This window comes from Phaseolus vulgaris, chromosome 4 (genome assembly GCF_000499845.2).
Source record: "Phaseolus vulgaris cultivar G19833 chromosome 4, P. vulgaris v2.0, whole genome shotgun sequence".
Lineage (NCBI taxonomy): Eukaryota > Viridiplantae > Streptophyta > Magnoliopsida > Fabales > Fabaceae > Phaseolus > Phaseolus vulgaris.
In genome coordinates, this window is record NC_023756.2 from 26,285,448 (window position 1) to 26,305,545 (window position 20,098).

At 37.1% G+C, this 20,098-nt stretch overlaps 1 protein-coding gene across 1 annotated transcript; it reads right to left on the reverse strand.

The window, feature by feature from the left end:
- Positions 1–11,079: 11,079 nt before the first annotated feature.
- LOC137838558 (photosystem I reaction center subunit IV, chloroplastic-like) lies at positions 11,080–19,864 on the reverse strand. Its single transcript, XM_068647805.1, has 3 exons — positions 19,538–19,864; positions 11,286–11,377; positions 11,080–11,131 (listed from the first exon to the last, which is right to left on the reverse strand). The coding sequence occupies exons 1-3, from the start codon at positions 19,862–19,864 to the stop codon at positions 11,080–11,082; spliced, it is 471 nt and encodes a 156-aa protein (XP_068503906.1).
- Positions 19,865–20,098: the final 234 nt, after the last annotated feature.

The following is a 20,098-nucleotide window of genomic DNA, read 5'->3' on the forward strand; positions in this document are numbered from 1 at the left end:
AGCAACTTATAACCACCACGAGACAATAAGTGTGAGGTATCATTATGTGCCTGACTGGCTTTTGCTTTGTTTCGAACCTCGTATCATAACACTCAAAATTTACTAATACGTTAATATAAACTATATTCAAATATAAAAGTGATATTAATTTGCCATTTTTCAGTTTGTCGAATATTCACAAACTGCCGCCAAGTTTCTTCATCAATGGATGCATATTTTGCACAAGGATTTTCTTCTTTCCTTTCCCCATATATATAATCTGTTGTCAATTTTGATTTGAACTGACGAAACTTGACACCCACATCTAAAAGAACCTTCGCTTTCAAGGTTTCCACATTCGGGATCTTGTAATGCGTCTACATTGTTTGAAAGAATTAGTTCATAAACAAAAACAAAGTATAAAAGAACTTTAGATTGAGAAAAGTAAAAACAGTTACATACTAGAATATCTTGCCAAATCATGTTTTTCTCGTGGTCAGTCACGTGATCCCAGGACTGAGTTAAGATAGAGATCCTTTCACGAGACAGTACTCTGAGATAACTCCTATATTTCTTTGCATATTGCCCAATGGCCACTCCAGTATGGATATCAATAGACAAAGGTATTTTCTCATCTTTATTTATCTTCTTAAACATATTCTTTAATCTTGTAGGTCCTCTACCAGTTTTTGAACGAGAAACTTTATCATCTGCCATGTTCCTGTTATCAAACAAATATGATAAGCATCAAGAATATGAAATATAATTAAAATGAAATATATTGTAAAACTAAACATGAATCACATGTACATAAAAATATATATTCCTTCATCATGATCATTTCGAGTTGCATGTACAACATCAGCAACATTCTCGTACTCTTTATTGATGGTCGTTCTTGTAAGTGATTCAATCTCACAAATGTCATTGTTTGTATCTTTTGGGTCATTATGTTGTTTTTTTCCATGTAGCACAACAGACCAGTGGTCAGACGTAGGATCTTGGATATAGAAAACTTGGGAAGCTTGATGTGCCATTATAAATGGTTCGTCATGATAACCTATCTTTCGAAAGTCAACCAAAGTCATTCCTGATTCATCAACTTTGACACCAGTCTTATTGTCAACCCACTTGCATTTGGAAACAGGCACAGTAAACTTGGTATAATTAACTTCCCAAATCTCTACTATGACACCATAATAAGGCATTGATCCCATAACAGGATTTTGATCATTTGCAGTTGAAAACTGCATAGACTCTGCCTCTAAGGTGACTCCGCTATTTTGCACTGTACTCCTATCATCTCGAGACTTTGTGTAAAACAAACAACCATTTACTTGATAGCCAGAACAACATAAAACATCAAATTTGAGACCGTTTGCAAGCCATGTTAATGTTTCAGATGCTGATGGATCATTCATTATTTGTTGCTTAAACCATGACATGAAAGTTTTGTTATGCTCAATTAACACCCATTTTTCTGATTGTCTTGGATTTTTATATTTGACAATGTCTTTGTGTGTATCTAAGTATGATAACACCTCATCAGTGTTATTCAAGATATACAAGTGTGCTTGCAGAACCTCTTCTCTAGATTTGCTTATGACATGTACACCTTTTGAAGATTTACTTATGAATCTACGAGAGTGCCAACCTTTTTCAGGAACTCCTATACATTTGGCTTTTGACATGTACTCAGAACAAAACTCAATAGATTCTTCTGAAATGTATCTTTCAATAATGGAAGCTTCTGGACGACATTGATTCTTCACATATCCCTTCAAAATCTTCATGTATCGTTCAACTGGATACATCCATAGCATATAAACTAGCCCACACAATCTGATTTCTCTTACAAGATGAACAACCAAGTGTACCATAATATCAAAAAAAGATGGAGGAAAAAACATCTCGAGTTGACACAAGATAACAATTATTTCTTCTTCAAGTTCATCCAACTTCTGAGAGTCAATCTCTTTACTACATATGGAATTGAAAAATGAACATAGTCGAGTGATTGTATGCCTAACATTTTTGGGCAAGATTCCACGAATAGCCACCGGAAGTAATTGTTGCATTAGAACGTGACAATCATGTGACTTTAAGCCAATTAGTTTCAAATCATTCATAGATACAAGACTCTTCACATTTGAAGAGTAGCCTTGTGGTACCTTAACACCTTTAAGACATTCACAAAAACTTGTTTTCTCTTTCTTTGACAAAGTGTAACACGTTGCAGGCAAGTATGTACATTTACCAACTTCTCTCGGTGCCAATTCTTCTCGTATATTCATCTCAATCAAATCCAGACGTGCATTCACACCATCATTTGTTTTCCTTTAATGTTCAGAAGTGTTCCTATTAGACTGCCACACACATTCTTTTCTACATGCATTACATCTAGACAGTGTCTGACATCTAACTTACACCAATACCGAAGATAAAAAGAGATTGATCTCTTCTTCCATATTTCATTCACAGTTTGCTTCTTCTTCATTTTTCTAAAAGTCACATTAACATTTTTTATTTTTTCATAAATTTCAACACCACTTAAGGGAGTGGGACAAATGTCATGTTCTTGGTATCCGTTAAAAGCTTTTTTCAATCTACGATGCAGATGATATTTCTTTAGAAATCTACGATGCCCAAGATACACAGTTTTTCTTCCATGTTTCAACTACTCATAAGATGTCTTGTCTTGACATATTGGACATGCTCTATGGCCTTTCACACTATAACCTGACAAGTTCCCATATGCAGGGAAGTCATTGATAGTAAAATACAACATCGCATGCAATCGGAAAGATTCATTCTTAAACGCGTCAAACACATCAACCCCTTCATTCCACAATAATTTCAAATCTTCAATCAATGGATTAAGATAAATATCTATGTCATTTCCAGGTTGTTTTGGACCAGAGATCATCATAGATAACATCATGTATTTGCGCTTCATACACAAAGCAGGAGGTAAGTTGTAAATCACTAACAAAACGGGTCTTGAACTATGATTACTACTTAAATTTCCAAAGGGATTCATTCCATCAGTTGCCAATCCAAGTCTTAAGTTTCTTGATTCTTTTCCAAATTCAGGAAATTCTTTATCAATATTCTTCCACTGCAAAGAATCAGCAGGATGACGAAGTAATCCATCACATTTTCTATTATCTGCATGCCACCTAAGGTTTTTAGCGTCATCTGCATTTGCAAACAAACGCTTAAGCCTTGGAATTATTGGAAGATACCAAACAACCTTAGCAGGAGGACCTTCCTTTGTGAATTCATCAATTTCATCATTCTGACCAACTTTAACCTTATAACGTGACAAACCACACCTGGGACATCTTGTTAAATCTTCGTACTCATTTCTGTATAAAATACAATCGTTAGGACATGAATGTATTTTTCTATACTCCATACCCATTGGACAAAGTATTTTTTTTGCCTCATAATTTCGATTGGCAAGGTATTTCCTCCTGGAAGCATGTCCTTAAGCAATTGAAGCAATTCTGTAAAACTTTTGTCGGTCCATCCATTCATTGCCTTCAAATTCATCAACCTTAACACTGCTGATAATCGTGTGAAGTTAGTTGAACCAGGATACAAAGGAGTCTCTGCATCATTAGACATATTTTCGAAAACTGCATTAGCAAAAGATTCTGCTCCCACATCACGAATCATGTCTTCTAATCTATCATCCATTGAGAAATGAACTTCCTCCGAAGCTCCGCGCACACTTGGCAAGTCTAACAATTCACCATGCCACGTCCATATTGTATAACTTTTCAAAAATCCATCACACAAAAGATGTTCTCTAATTTCGGAAACACTCAATATCCTTCCATTCAAACAATTGACACAAGGACACCTTATTCTTAGTCCATTATGATTACTAATGGCTTTATGCTGCGCAAACTGTAAGAATTCTTCAACCCCATTTTCGTAAGCATCACTTATCCTTGGTGTATTAATCCAAATCCGATCCATAGAATTGGTAAACTAACAAATTCTAAATCAAAATTGGCAAAAGTCAAACACCCTTGGACTCAAAATCAATGTATTCAATATAATCAAATGCACTATCTAATTCATTATAAAACTAAATCAAAATTATCGAAGGTCGGACACCTCCGGACTCAGAAACAGTAAATTCAATATGTAAAAACAATATCTAATTATTAAAAACTTAATTAACATTGTCGAAGGTCGGACACCTCCGGACTCAGAATCAGTACGTTCAATATGTAAAAGCAATATCTATTCATTAAAAAATAAATCAAAATTGTCGAAGGTCGGACACCTTCGGACTCAGAATCAGAATGTTCCACACATTTAAACAATATGTAAAAACAATATCTAACAATTATTAAATAATAAAATATATATGAAATAAAATTTAAATATTATTAAAAAATAAAAAAATACTAACCTGGAAATGGAGCGAAACAAAAGTAGAAAGTTGGCGCCTTTCCCCGGAAATGTAGGAATGTTGGCACGGGGCTTACAAGGCAGCGACTAGGGTGGAAAGGCGACACCTTGTGGAGACGGCGCCAGAGGCGTGCGTGTGCGGTGACAGCACAGGAAGAGTGCGTGTGCAGTGACGGAGGTGCGCGCGAGCAGTGGTTGTGCGTCTGCCGAGTCAGTCGCCCGCAGTGACAGGGCGAGGGCAGGCGCGCGGCGGTGGCAATGTGCAGGGGTTTCGGCAACATGGGGCGCAGGGGTTTCGATGACGTGGGGTGCAGGGGTTTCGCGGTGGCAAGGCGCAGAGTGCGGCGGTGGCGAGTTCGACGACGTTGACGTGACGCAGCGGTGGCAAGTTCGGTGGTGAGTATGGCGGCGACGCTCACCGGTGCGGCGGGCTAGGTGATGGCGACAACCTTGGAGGAGTGTGCAGAAGAAAGAAGAAGAGGCAAAGTAGAAGAGGCTTGAGTGGAGAAGACAAGTGAAGAATGAAAGAGAGATATGGGTGGGGCGGGATTTGAAAATTAATTGGGCACACACATACAAAGACGGTTGCTTTTGGTACCGTCTTGGTAAGTCCACCCTGCACACATACAAAGACGGTTCCTTTTGGAACCGTCGTGGTAAGTCATCTGGCACCATTTTAAAGACGGTTCTTTTTGGAAACGTCGTGGTAAGTTCCTCTTATTTACAAAATTGCCACCGTGTTTTTTATAACGATGGTTATTTCTCATCGTCTTCGTTTGTAGTCGTTAATGAAGCTTTTTGTACTAGTGTTTATTAATCTAATATGTAAAATTAAAAGAATTAATCTCAAATGAACCCTAACACGATAGAAGAAATGGACAAGGGCCAAAGCTTTTAAAGTTCTTCTTATTAGTCTTTGCAAAAGATGAGGCCCAAGCCCAAGCCCAAGAAGGCCCAAGCCCAAGTCCAAACCATGAGGGGCAAGGCCAAGCATTAAATAAAAGAGCATCATTTGAATGACTCTTGTAGGAGGTGTGGATATTAAATAAATAGGTGTGAATGTATTAGAGAGAGTCACTTTGTCCATGTGACTTAGTAGGGGGGTGTAGGTGTAGTTTTTAGGAGGTGTCATAGTAGAAAAAGGTCACACCTCCCATGTGACTTGTTTTTGGTGGGAATTTCAAATGAGTTTTATTTGAAATTTCCCACCTATTTTTCAGCACCTCTAGGCTATAAATAAAGGTGCTTAGCTTGTACAATTCAGATTGGAATTTTATAGTAGAGAGACTATACTCAAATTTGGAGAGAAATTGTGAGTCTTGAGTCTTCTTCTTCCTTTGCCTTATCTTGTGAGCTATGGTGAGCTTCAAGTGGCGGCACTCCATCACTTATCTTGGATCAAGGAACCAAGTGGCGTGAAGTGTTCTCCCAATTCTCAAAATCCAGCAACATCCTTCTATAAGTGTTCTTCCTTCATGTTCTTTCAATTTCATTCGGTAGATTAGCTTTGCTTGTTGTTTCCTTTCATTTGTACCGTTTAGTTTTCTGTTTTCCAGCTTTGTTCTTTGTTTCTATTCAGTCCAGTAGCTAGCTTTTCAATTCTGTCCAGTTTTTAATTCTTGTTCTTCATTCCTTGTGTTTTGATTCCATTTGACAATATATGGACTTCCATATGAGTCTTGGTTGGTGCTAAGTCTTGGTGAGTTCTTGAATTAGAACATTGATCCAATTCTAAAGTAAGGTGCCATTTATGACCAGCTCAAGTTGCTCCTAAGAATGTCAAAGAATCATGTATTCTTGTAGTTACATTCACATCATGTGGTATCTAGAGTCTAGGCTTGTTTCTTGCTTAAATTTTGAGTTGTATTGCACTTTACTTTCAAGAGCTCTTAAATTCAAGTTGTTTACAATTCTGTTTTAGGATTTATTTTGAGTTTTCTTGCTGTTTTTTCTTTTGTTACACCATGTGTTTGTGAAAAGGTTTCTAGCACTCATTATTCATATGAGTATGGCTGCTCTTGTGGAATGGCATTCTCCTTCCTAGAGCTGACCTTAAGCTTCCTTTCACTTGTGGTTATATCTTGTTATATGTCTTTTAATTTTGTAATCATGTCAAGTTTTGTCTTAGTCATGTTATTCCATAATTGTCATTACTTCTAGTAGTACTTTTATTGCTTTGATTGTTTCTTGTTTTGGTTACTTTCTGTTTTTGAGTTTATTGCTTGATCCTTTGTGCATTTTCATTTTTAGATTTGAGTTCATGCTTGTATTTTCATTCTATACAAGTTCCTTTACACAATTTCCATTATGTCTTTGCTAGTTCATCATACTGTTTTTCATTCCTAAATAGGCTCATCTGTTTTCTTACAAACGTGCTACTGTTTTCAATTTACTGCAATTAATTGGTTCATAGGAAATTTGTGAAAATTTGGATTTACATACTTCAAAGTGTTACAAAAGCATAAAAAAAAGAATCACTCAAAAATTCCAAGTACACAAAAAATGATAAATAAAATACGAAAAGTGTACAATACTGCCGAAAAGAATACGGTAATTGGGCAGCAATTTTGAAAAATTTATTTCTCTCAATTGGCTTACTGTTTTTACCTCATTCCAGTGCCATTTTTGAGTTAAAGACATTTAAGTTTCTGTGGTTAATTTTTCACACAATCCCATATTATATGATTCACAAAATAGACCATATTCACCAAAGATTCTCAATTTTTGAATTAAAACTAAAAATAATGTTCTACAGAAAAGATTACTAATGACGGTTAAAATTAACATATAAAGATGGTTCTGAAACATCATTATTGTAGATGCCATTATAAATCAGTTGATGTTGATAATGATGATTCTAGAACCATAGTTTACAAACCACCATTATTTTGTCCAAAATAAATGAATTTTTTTTTCTAAAAACACTTATAACGACTAGTGAAGAATTGTCGTTATAAGTGCTTCTTCACTACAAGTCTATTTTTTCTTAAATATTATTATATATACTCAAATTTTACATAAAATATCAAATTTTTAAAATAATAATGCTTGTAATAACATAATTTAAATATAAAAGTTTACAAAAAGTTTTATGAATATACGAAAAAAATTTGTCATTCTAAAGTGTTAAGACAATATTTCATCGATTATGAAACATTCATAAAACATTTTATTTTTATAAAAGAAATTAAATTTTAAATTTTAAATCTAAATCTAAATTTATATCTTTTTAAAAAATTAATATAATATTAATATAATAATATGTAACAAAAAATTTAATATTATATAAATATTAAGAAAATATAATAAAATTACAATTTAATAATACCAAAAATTTAATAATTTTTTTATAAATATAAAAATATGTATAATATGTAAAATTCACACTAGCAGCTGATGCTCCTCCTCAAGCTCCTCCTCCTCTAATTCAACTTCCAAACTAGATTCTCTAAAAACCACCTCAGTCAACACCTTTTCCCTAATACCAAACAACAATATGAATGTTTGGTACAGAAAAAGTAGTGGTATACAATGGCAAAGTGTACATAAACAAAAAGATAAGAGAACCAAATGGCTACAAGAGTCATATAATCAGAATATCCATCATCTTTAAGTCATGAGAGTACACCATAATGAAGCTTGATAAAAACTACAAAAAGAAAAGAAGTATATATACATTCAAAATGATTTGTGAGCTCTTCCTCTAAATGTTTTTGAAGTTCATATTTGTTTGAATAGGTTAACCTTGTTGTTTGTACAAATTTATTCCGACCATATGAATCATTCTTATAACTAGGTATCTCGACATGTATTTGTTGTGTGTCATTTTTAGCTCCCCCCTTTTTTACTTTTATATTCATCAAACAACAACTTCAAACAAATATCTAATATTGACTTTAACACACGTCCGCAAGGTTATCAAACCCTAGTGTTAACTCGTAAACCCTCACGAGTTTAAGGGTCTGCTGAGGGTTGACGAGTCGACTCGGGAGTAAACTCGTGTTTGAGTAAACTCGGAGTGGACTCGGTTAGAATCGATCAAACTCGCGATATCAAGACCAAGTCACCGAGTTGCGAAAAAAGGGCCCAAAACGGTGTGTACCAGTGTGATTAGGTTATATTTTAGGGTTTCTTTACCCGTTTCCATTCTTCACACTCACAGTGCCGTCTTCCTCACTGTTGTCATCGCGCTAGCATCCTCGTCGCACCGCACCGCTGCTCATCGCACTGCACTGCTGCTCGTTGCACCGCATCGCAGCTCGTCGCACCTCGTCACACATCCTCGTCGCCGCGCCGTTCGCGAAGCACTTCAGGTACATGTTGTGCTGCTGCTGCGATGGATTTTTGGGGTTAAGACATATTGGGTTTAGGGTTATGGTTGTTTTAATTAGGTTGGGGCTTTTTAAATTGGGTTGGGTTTGTCAGGTGATTGGGTTTACGGTATATTTTTAGGTAGATTGGATATTTTTTAGATATTTAGCCAGATTGGATTTTTTTAGTTTTTTTGGGCATATTGGATTTTTTTAAAATTTAGGTTGATTGATTGTTTTTTTTTTTAGAGTTTTGGCACATTGTAAGATGTTTGGAAGTGGTTCAAATTCAGCATTTCCACTACCCTCTAGAAGTAAGAATGTTGCAGGAAATCGAACAAATATTGGATGGAAGCATGAAACTGATGCTTCTGGGAACAAAAGAAAAGTGAAATGTAATTACTACTAAAAAATATTTAATGGAGGCATTTTTAGATTCAAACATCGTCTTGCCGAAACAAGATATGTAATTTATAACTCGAAGTTGAGAAACAAACAAATTAGAAGATTTGTTGCTTTCCCATTTGAAGACATTGAGTCCGATAATGAATGGATAACTAAAGAAAAAGATAATGTTGTTGAGGTTGAGGAAACTCAAGTTGAAGATGATGGTGTGAATGTTGACTTAGATGATGGAGAAACAAGTTTAAATGATTGAATTCTAGATGCAACTGATTTTGATAACATTTTATTATAGTTTTTAATGATGATGATGATGATGATGTTGATGGTGATAAAGATGAAGATGATGATGAAGATGGTGATGAAGATGACGATGGAGATGATCATGAAGATCTTGGAGATGATTTCCTTAGCGGATTAGATGAATGAGACTTTTAAACTTGATAACATATGTGTTGTTTTAGTTATTTTGTTTGTGTATGAACTTGTTTATTTCAATATTATGGAATTGGTATCATAATTTTTTTTTTGTTAAATTTTTTATGTGAATTAGACTCTTACGAGTCTACAAGTTGGGTTTATGATTCGGGTTTACAGGGCTCCCATGAGTTTGAGGAGACTTTCGAGTCTGATAACCTTGCACGTCCGTTATTTTTCTTTTTCAAACCACAAAGTTAATCACTTGCCCAATTCATTTATCTCATTTTGTATCTAGGATCTAAGACAATAGCGATTAGCAATACCATATTCAACTTATTAGGCTCACCCCAATATTTCATATTTCTTTTCCATTTTTTCAGCCATCTTATATGTAGTACTGCTTGCACAGTTGGACTTAAGCAAATGATTGATCCCATTCCAAATTTCTACCACTTCTAACATGTACATATTATTAGTAACATAGAGGTACTGGAGATGCACAAAGTAGATTTGTAAAAACTATTTAACTACTCAAAAAAGGTAACATAGACTCAACATATAACTCCCAATATCCGTAAGAAGGGAAACCAATCCCATTTCCTAACTCATTAAAGATGACTATTTTATGTCAAGTGTATCGTGTCAGAAGTAATAATTTGTCCCTGAGGAAGAATATCGATCCCACAAGGAACAATTGAATTCTTAAGAATAAGATTCGCTAAATAGAAAACAATAAGTATAATTTTGTTGGGTGTTTGTTGTGTATCAGATTGCAAGAATGTACAAGAAAATTAAAGAGTTGTTTGATTCAATTGGAAAAATTGAAGTTGAGGTTCATCCTTCTCACTCTTTTGTATTTTGAAAAGCATAATAATATTCTGTCTTTGATTCACATTGATTTCCATAAAAAAATCATTTATATTGATTCGTCACATATAAAATTATTAAGATAGTCACCTAAATATCGATTCCTCACATATTTATAAAAATTACTTATCGTTACGAGTAAATATTGATAGAAATTAACATTTCAAATATATTCCTAGCATTTAAATATATTAAGCATTATCATTTAGGTCATATGCTTAGAAGTGCTTTTCAGTCAAATCTAAAGATCAAAATCGTGATAAAATAAGCATTAAGAATAAAATGAAAATACGAATAATTAATAAAAAACATAATATTATGTTTAAATATGACCTCAATACATAATAGTTTGAATATATTACTTTCAATCTCAAATGATAGAATTATCCACTCATGTTCGCCATTACAAACATGGAAAACAAGAAAAAAGGATTCAGGATGTTTCTCCTTGATAGTTGCCTCCTTTAGGATTTTCTATCACATTTTATTCTCCCAATAATGTCTAGAGTTATGTCTCACGCCTTATATTTAACCTAGTTGAACTTGGCTAAGTGACTTCTCGCTTGGACGAGTTTTTGGTCGCTTGGGGAGTTGGACGAGAAAAAAACCCAACTTCTTTATGGGCTCACTTGGGCGAGATTGGGTGAGTTTTGAACATTCCATCTTTCCCTTTTCATCCTGTCTTTTCTCCTTTAGCCCTTTCATCTCCATTTTCTCCTAGAATCCTGAAATTAACACAAATTTGAGAATAAATTGTTTTAATTCATATCATAATCAAAAAAAATATATAGAGGTTTAAATTCATAAATTAGGGGTTAAATTATATTTATTTTATCAATAAATATCCATAAGTGTCTGTCTTTTAATATGAAATATTACTGAAATACGACATTGGCATAGTTGTTTATTGATACATTGACATAGTTGACTTTGTTGAATCGAACCACAATAGGGTACCGAGTCTTTGGGTCCTGCACAACTAACACAAACCAGTAAAACATGTATTGGGTTTGAATAATGCATGTGATGGTACAAATATGAGAGGGAACCATTGCCTTAAAGTGAATTTAGTGGGTGTTAACCTAATCAACAACAACAACAGATCCAGTTCCTTTGTACCAATAGGATTCCTTCCTAAGAATCATAACCTATTTGATTGCAAAGAAAAATTAGAAACTAACCCTCTTGCTTCGCAACTCGTTCAATGCCATTTTCAACTTTCAAACTATTTAATTAATAAGTTATTTGAGTTGATTTTAGGATTGATCATTTTATGGTGTGACACTTAGATTGAGATTTTAGGAATTTAAGAGTGAAGACATTAGGAAAATCCTCACTGGACATTAACTTAACCAAGTGGTTAAGTAGATGTGAAGGTTCATTTCACAAAGGCAAAAGGAAAAGACAATTATAAGGTGAAAATGATGCTAGAAGGTTCAGAATTAAAGAACAAGGAAAAGAAACCAAAATAGAATTGCCGAATGGAAACAAGGAAAACCAAACAAGAACATGATACAAAGAGTAAAAATAGAATGACAATGGAAGAATAGATGAAGGAAGGAGAAAGCTTATGTGATGGATTTGAGAAGTGGAACACACCACTTGGAGTGAGATTGGCCTCCAAGATAAGTTAAGATAGCCGCCACTTGAGAGCTCTCAATACTCACAAGATAAGACCTAAATGCTAAGAGGAATTCAAACCTCACTAACACCTCACACAATTTGTGCAGTGTAACTTTTCTTCTATTAATTTCAACTTGAAAAATACACTAGGTAGGCCTCATATTTATAGGTGAAGGAGCCTTGGAGAACAAGCTAAAGGGGTAGGATGGGAAAAGGGAAAAATGGGCAGCCTTAAGGTTTGACTAAGTTAAACCCGCATCTAGGCTTGTCTTTCTAGAAACTAGGTCAAAATGCCTTCGGAACAAGCTATAATGCTACCCACACCCCATATTATGCTAAAGGAACCTTATTCTAGGCTATTTATGCTATTTGGACCCCTAAAGTGAGCCCAAATTATTTACAACATGTTTTATTCTTAAGTAGACCAACTGGAAGAACTTTTGATGCTCTGGTCTTTGACCATCTCTAGTGAAGTCTTCACTTGAATGTTGAGATGACCTTTCAAAGTGTGCATCCTTGATAATCTTCTTGTTGTCTTGGTTTGTATCATTCCCCCCAGGTTTGAAAGAATTCGACCTCGAATTTAGAACTCATACAGATAACACAGTCAGTTGGCTCACATATAAGATAGTGCAAGGAGTGGGATGTGAACTAGACTTATGTTCCTTAAACTTAGGGAGTTCAAAAGATGGGACGGTATATACAGACCATGTTTGGAAATATTGTTTGGGAATGACAAATCTTTGTGAAGAAAATCCTCTTAGAAGGTGGAAACCTTTAGGAGGTGTTTGGAAATCATTCCTAACATTCTTTAACAAAGATGGTGTGTAGGTAGAAACCTTTGTTAAATAAAAAGATAAGGAAGAAGGACACCTTGGAGGTGCAAGTTGTAGCATGGCTCGAGTCAACATGATTGATTTAGTGGTGGAAGATGATATGGTGTGACTCAATTTATCTTTTCTTTCTCTCTCTTTTTCATTTTCTCTTTTTGTTTTCATTTTTAGTTGGTCCTCATGAACCTCCTTAGGAGAGAGAGGTTTTAAGATAACCTTATGCCCTTGGAAGGTAAAAGTGATGTGAGTTGATTTTAGGTTGATTCATTAGTTGACACTTTTTAGAATTAGGATCAAGATTCTTAAGCAATTAAGGAAAATAAAGAACACAAAACAAAGACAATGAACCGATTGAGTCTATGAGTCAACTCCATTAAACAGAATAAAAATACATTCTAAAGGAAATGAACCGATTAAAACATCCAACAAACACATTCAACCAATTAGAATCAAGAAACAAGAACATTCTCCTGATTGAAATTAAGAACAAATGAACAAGACATGTTTAGCATTTGATATGGAATGGAAATGGAAGAAGAAGATGAAAAGTTGGAAAAACTTATGTGGTTGAAGCAAGGGAAGTGATTCACGCCACTTGGAAGGTGAATAGACTTCAAGTTGAGTGAAGAATCACGCCACTTGAGAGCTCCCAAAGACTCACAAAATAAGACTAGGGAAAGGAGAACAAGTCTCACAAATTCTCGCTCAATTTGAGAAGAGTAACTTTACTTCAAATTCAATGTGTCTTTACAAGAGCCAAGCACCTCTATATATAGTGTAGAGGGCCGGTCATTCAAAACGCAAAAGTGGGAAGAAGCAAATGAAAAGGCATTTTGAAATGCCGCCCCAAACAAGTCACAAACTCTATGGAAAGTGTGACTTTTCTACTACTTTCTCATAAGTCCTATATTCCTTTTCATACTTTCCTTTTATGTTCTATTTGAAATATATTCTAAAGAAATATCAATTGAAGCTCATCCCTTGCTCTTAGTAATCTTTTGTTGGGCTTGGGCCTCAATGTTAAGAACAGTAATAAGAAGGACTTCAAGTGTTGTGGTCCTTGACCATTCCTCCTATTGATGGCATCTTCTTTTGTTTGTTGAGATGAACCTTCAAGGTTTGCATCCATGGTCATCTCTTTATGGATTTGGGTTGTATCATGCCACTCAAGTTGGAGAAAATTCGACCACGAATTTAGTATTCCTGCATATAACAAAGTCAGTTTGCTATCAAATAAAATAGTTGAAGAAAAGAAAGACAAACTTGACTTAGTTTTGTTAAGCGTTGGGAGTTCAGAAAAAGAGGTCCTATAGACAGACCAGGTTGGAAAAGATTATGTGGGAATGATAATCTTCTTTGGAAAAAGTCCTCTTAAAAGGTAAAAACCTTTAGGAGGTATGTAAAAATCATCCCTAACATTCTTTAACCAAGATGGTGTTGAATTAGGAACCTTGGGTAATGAAAAAGAAAAGAAGAAGAATACCTTTGAGGCGCAAGTTGAGGCATAGCACAAGTCAACATGATTGATTTAGTGAATAAAATATTGTGACTCGGTTTAGTACTTACTTCTTTTGCTTTCTCATTTTCTTTTAGTTTTCATTTTTATTTGGTCCTCATGAAATTGTTCCCAGCATTCGCCTTATCATCAATAAGTCACCTTCACAAGGTATTTCACAATCATTATCACTAAGGGTTTTTGAAGGGGAAGGCGAGTTAGATCTAGAAGAATTATCACTATGTTAACCATCATGGTTCTCTTTGTTGGACAATTTGCGGCTATATGACCAAAACCTAAACATTTAAAACATTTTTTACTTGAGGTTTTGGTAGGTGAAATAGGAGTTGAAGGTGAGGGGTTAGAATCCTTTGTTTTGTAAGTGGACTCCTTTTTAAAATTGGAGGAAAAAGTTGAAGTAGATTTTTGTTTATTTGTCCAAGATGTGTGGTAAAAGCCATCATTATGAGAATTTTTAAAAGAGTTTTTCTTGGAATTTTGTGATTCTACGTTGATGGCAAGGTGAACCAATTTTTCTAAAGAAGTATACTCATAATTCTACCACATCTTGGATTTCCCTTTTAAAACCACTAACAAAGCGAGCCATTTTGAACTCCTCACTTTCATGCATGTTAATATTAGTTAAAAGCGTTTCAAGTTCCTTAAAATAAACATCCACACTTAGCATGCCTTGATGAAACCTTTGGAGTTTGAAAAAAAGGTTTTCCCTATAGTGTGGAGGCACAAATCTAGCGTGCATGCATTCTTTTAAATCCTCCCAAGAAACCACGGTTGGTCTCTTGTTTAGCCCACTGTCCATTACAATTTTATGCCACCATTGCATGGCATAGTCTAAGAATTCTAGGGAGGCTAATTTTACCTTTTGGTCATCTTGGACCTCATGCACATTAAAAATTTGTTCACATTTAGCCTCCCATCCTAAATACATATTAAGATCACTATCTCCACTAAAACTAGGCAATTTTACAAATGGTAAATAAGGCTTTGCCACATGTTGGCGCCTATCTTCATAATGTTACCTTCTCCATTTGGTTTCTTCATCATAGTCATGATAAGAACTTCTTGATTCATATCTATGATGTTGTCTTCTTTGTCTTGGAGATCTTTCATGTTGCATTTCCAATCTCTGGAGTCTTTCCTCCATTTGTCTTAATGCTTCCTCTTTTTGTGCAATGGTTCTTTTAGCTTCCTTCAATTCTCCAATTAGAAAAGCTTTTTAAGGAGAATGAGGCTTAGATGATCACCACTAGAAAGATGATCCATATTAACAAACAAACACAATGAACAAACAATTTGAGAAATCAAATTAGAATGAAAATTTGCTCATGACCAAAATTAAGAAAAGGAATGAAGCACTCAAAGAAAATTTTTCTTTCCTTAACCAAAATCTCACTTGTTGATTGGATAATTCTCAAGTGAAAGATGCCAAAGCAAACCACACTTGCCCAAAGTCAAATCACCACAAAACTTTTACGGAAGAAGAAAAGACATCAAGAAAAGTGTAAAACAACAAAGGCTAAACCAAAGTTAGAAAAGAGATATGACAAAACTTGGAATAGAAGACAAACAAGAAAAACACAAAAGAATACTCAAAGAATCTTACTAAACCTTTAACTATGAAACTTTTTGAACTAGAAAATTGCTAAAGCAAAAGGATACAAAATTCCACAAAGTAGAAAACAATTTGTCAATCAAGTTGAATCCATGGATGTGAAAATGAATTTCTAAATCAAATGATAAGCAAGATGTCTTTGGAACAAATTTCTTTGCTGTTTTTGTTTTGTTAAGAATAATACCTTGCTGTTTTGAAATTCTTTACTGTTTTTGAATTTAAAACGGTACTGTTTTGGTAATATGAAAAGAGCTTGCTGTTTTCGCTATTTTAATCCAAATTGCATTATGCAAAGTGTCAAGAACATTAAATTTCACAAAAAATGTTGGTGGATTCAAGATAATTGAACACTTGCAATCATATGTTTGGAACTTAACATCAACTTTTACTAGAACAAGTTTCTAATTGAATTGTAAAGTTCACAATTAAAAGTAAGCAAGAAGAATCAAAGTAATAACTCCTAGAACACTAAAGAACATATGACACAAAGTAAAAAGCAAGATCAATGAAAAGGCACAACAAGGAATATACTCAAAATGAAAAATGCAATGAATATAACAAGGTAAAAGAAATTCTGCAAAGAATTAAAGGTGCTGGAAAATTAAAAGCAAGAATGCAATGACAAGAAAGTAAAGGTACATGAATTTAAAGAACAAGAATGTAAAAGTACATGAAAGAAAAGGTACTTGTGTGTAAATTGCTTGAATTAAAAGTGCCAAATCAACTCAAAAAGATGAACAAAACCATAGCTCATGATACCACATGATGTGAGTTGATTTTAGGTTGATTCATTAGTTGGCACATTCTAGAATTAGGATCAAGATTCTTAAGCAATTAAGGAAAATCAAGAACACAAAACAAAGACAATGAACCGATTGAATCTATGATACAACTCCATTAAACCGAATAGAAATACATTCTAAAAGAAATGAACCGATTAAAACATCCAACAAAAACATTCATCCGATTAGAATCAAGAAACATTAACATTCTACCGATTGAAATTTAGAACAAATGAACAAGACATGTTTAGCATTTTATATGGAATGGAAATGGAAGAAGAAGATGAAAAGTCGGAAAAACTTATGTGGTTGAAGCAATGGAAGTGATTCACGCCACTTAGAATGTGAATAGACTCCAAGATGAGTGAAGAATGCTGCCACTTGAGAGCTCCCAAAGACTTACAAGATAAGACTAGGAAAAGGAGAACAAGTCTCACAAATTCTCACTGAATTTGAGAAGAGTAACTTTACTTCAAATTCAATGTGTCTTTACAAGAGCCAAACACCTCTATGATGGATTTGTGTCTCCTTTCTTGCAGTTTTTGTTGATGAATGTGGAAGCTCCATGGATTGTTCCAAGGCAGGCAAATTGTTCCAAGGCAGCGTCGAATCCAGCGGCGAGAATCTGGGCGGAGCTCAGCTCAAGTTCTTCAATCTGTTTCTTGAGCCCCTCGTTCTGCTGCTTCAGCTCTTCACCTTGTTTCTTGAGTTCTTCAATTGTTTCCCGAGCTTGAAAAAGGTCTTCAGTAACCTTCTTGGATTCCGCCTGCGCCTGGGCCAGCTGTGTGGTGATCTTCCCATTTTCCTCTTTGGCCTCGGCGAGTTTGGCCATGGTGTCGTCTCTCTCCTTCTCAACCTTCCCCAAGAAGACCTCCCGATCGGCTGACCTCTTCTCAAGGATTTTTACCTTGGCGGCATCTGCTTTGATCAGCGCCTCCAGGTCAGCCACTTTGACGCGATAAGGGACCAACTTGCTCTCCAGCTCAATCTTCTCTTGAGCTAAGAGCTGCACCTTATGGCGTAGATCGGTGGCCTCCTTGCGTGCCACCCGGAGCTCAGTGCTCATAGCATCTTCCACTCGGGAGTGATCGATCTCGGCGAGCGTTAGATTGCAGGATAACCTCTCCGCCTCAATCCTTATGGTGCGATTCTCCTCTCGGAGTGTGAAGATGTCATCCTGGAGCTTCTTGGTGGAACTCTCCACAGCTTTGGATATGATGGAGGGGAAATCCTCCGCCATCATCTTCAGTTTTGCTGAGAAGGGCTCCCACACCCTTTTGACCTCAAGAGAGAGGCTTGCTTGTGGATGCACCGGGGGGGCTTGTTGTTGGTTCTCGCCGCCACCTTCTTGAGTTGGTTGTTGAATGGGAGCTTCTTGGCGTGGTGGCGACGACGGGGATTCGGTGATGAGGATAGGCGAGTTGTGAGCGCCTTCATCCCCGCCTGGTGTAGCTTCAGCAGCTGAGGCAGTTGAAGGAGGACCCCCTCCAGCAAATACGTATGGCGTGGAGGCGCTCGGGGGGTTCTCCATGAAGTTGGGCTCGGTAGCCTCAACCACAGGGAGCGCAGATGCCAGAGGAACTGCTTGGACTGGCGAGGTGGGAGCTGGAGCAGGAAGCAGTATGGGAGGTGGAGCTGGTGTGGAAGGTGGTGTTGATGTTGGAAGAGGAGGTGGAGCAGATGGTGAAGAAGGCGCCACCCTCTTCCTCTTGGTGATAAGGCCATCTTCAGTCGCCTCATCGTCTTCTTCGTCATCCTCTTGGACCACCTGAGGGGTTTTCCTCTTTGGCTTCCTGAGGATGAGCTTTTTGCGTTGTTGGGTGGGCTGGGCCTCCGAAGCGATCTCCCCTGGGCGGCGGCGATCTCTACCACTGAGTTTGGCACGGTTTGGGAACCCGACGCCAACCCATGGGCTCGGGCGAGTGCCCTCAACTCAGCCAGCTTTCCCTTGCCCAACATGAGGTCTGCATAATGCAAAGGAACATGGGTCAGCTCAGAGAGAAAGAAAAACGCATAAGTCAGTATGCAAGAAAGGCAGATAAGTGATGCAGAAAATAAAACCAAAGTCTTGTGCACAACAGACAAGACGCCCAGCAACAGTTAACAGAGGGATAGCACAAGGCAAAGACTTAAATGTTGAAGCGCTAACCTATGCGAGCCTCGAGTTGATCTTCGAAGAACTCGAAGGAGATGAGCGTAGTGGTAAGGAAAGTGATGTTGAGGTCTGCCACGCTCTTCCAAAAGAGGCACAGATCTTTGTCCAAGGCTCCCATGTTGTCGGGGCTCCTTGGCCTCCTGAAGCTTCCCTTGGACTCTTTATTCCCCTTGTTTACCCAATACAAGGGGAAGCCGTCGAGCAGCGAGGCGTCCTTGTCGTTTGGGCGCACTTGGACAAACTTGCCTTTCCAATCCTTGTAGGATTGCTGGAAGATGGAGAAGATCGACCTCCCAGCGATCCCGTTCAGACTCATCCAGAGGCGATCTCCTGGATGCTTGGCTTCAAACAAGAAAAGAAAAACGTCCACTGACGCTGGCAGTCCCAGATGTGCGCACATGATTTGGAACGCCCGCACGAATGCCCAGCTATTGGGATGGAGCTGGGCGGCGGCGATGTCGAGCTCGGTAAGTAGCTCTCTTTTAAAACGAGTGAAGGGAAACCTAAGTTTCACCTTCTTGAACAGGGTGGTGTATACGAAGCAGAACAACCCGCGGTTGTTCCCTTTGTCGTCGGCGCACACTGGCAAGTCGGGGGGGCAAGGTAGCACCATCATCTTGTCGTCATGCTCCTTGTGGAACGACAGGTGGGGGTCCTCCCCTTTCTTCAATCGGAGAACTGTTCCAGCAGAATTTACTGAGGAAGTTTCCTTCAGCAAAGTCGGGGTGGCCCATAGGTATAGCTTTTTGAAGTTGGGGGAAGGAACGGAGGCACCTCCGGCAACCGGTGGCGTAGCCTGAGCCAGGTCAGGACGAGGGGCTGCAGGCCTCTCAACCTGGGAAGAAGAAGCACCAGGTGCTCGTAGGGGGTTGTGTGCTTGAGACAGAGGGTTACGTGACGAGGGAGGAGGATTTGGGGTGATCTTTGAGCGAGCCATCGCGGAAACTGCAAGGGAAAAAGAAAGGGAAAGGTGAGCAGGGTTCGCAGAGGCCGACTCGATCGTGAAAGAAGGATGAAGAAACGAACGAACGAAGGTTCGTTGTAATGAAGACGAAGCCCTAAGTTACGAGAAGGGAGAAGCAGAAGAAACAGCCCACAGCGTATGCACCAGACAGTTATTGGATGATGCGAATCGGTTAAAATGCAGGAAAACTCAGCAGAAGGAATAAAG

What these genes read in the sequence shown, in the direction of transcription:
- LOC137838558 (XM_068647805.1), bottom strand. Translation starts at nt 19,864, where the DNA reads ATGGCTCGCTCAAAGATCACCCCAAATCCTCCTCCCTCGTCACGTAAC. An exon ending in AGCATGACGACAAGATGATG is followed by an intron (nt 11,378 to 19,537) that starts GTGCTACCTTGC and finishes TTAGTTGTGCAG; the next exon opens with GACCCAAAGACTCGGTACCC. An exon ending in TATGCCAATGTCGTATTTCA is followed by an intron (nt 11,132 to 11,285) that starts GTAATATTTCAT and finishes TGTTAATTTCAG; the next exon opens with GATTCTAGGAGAAAATGGAG.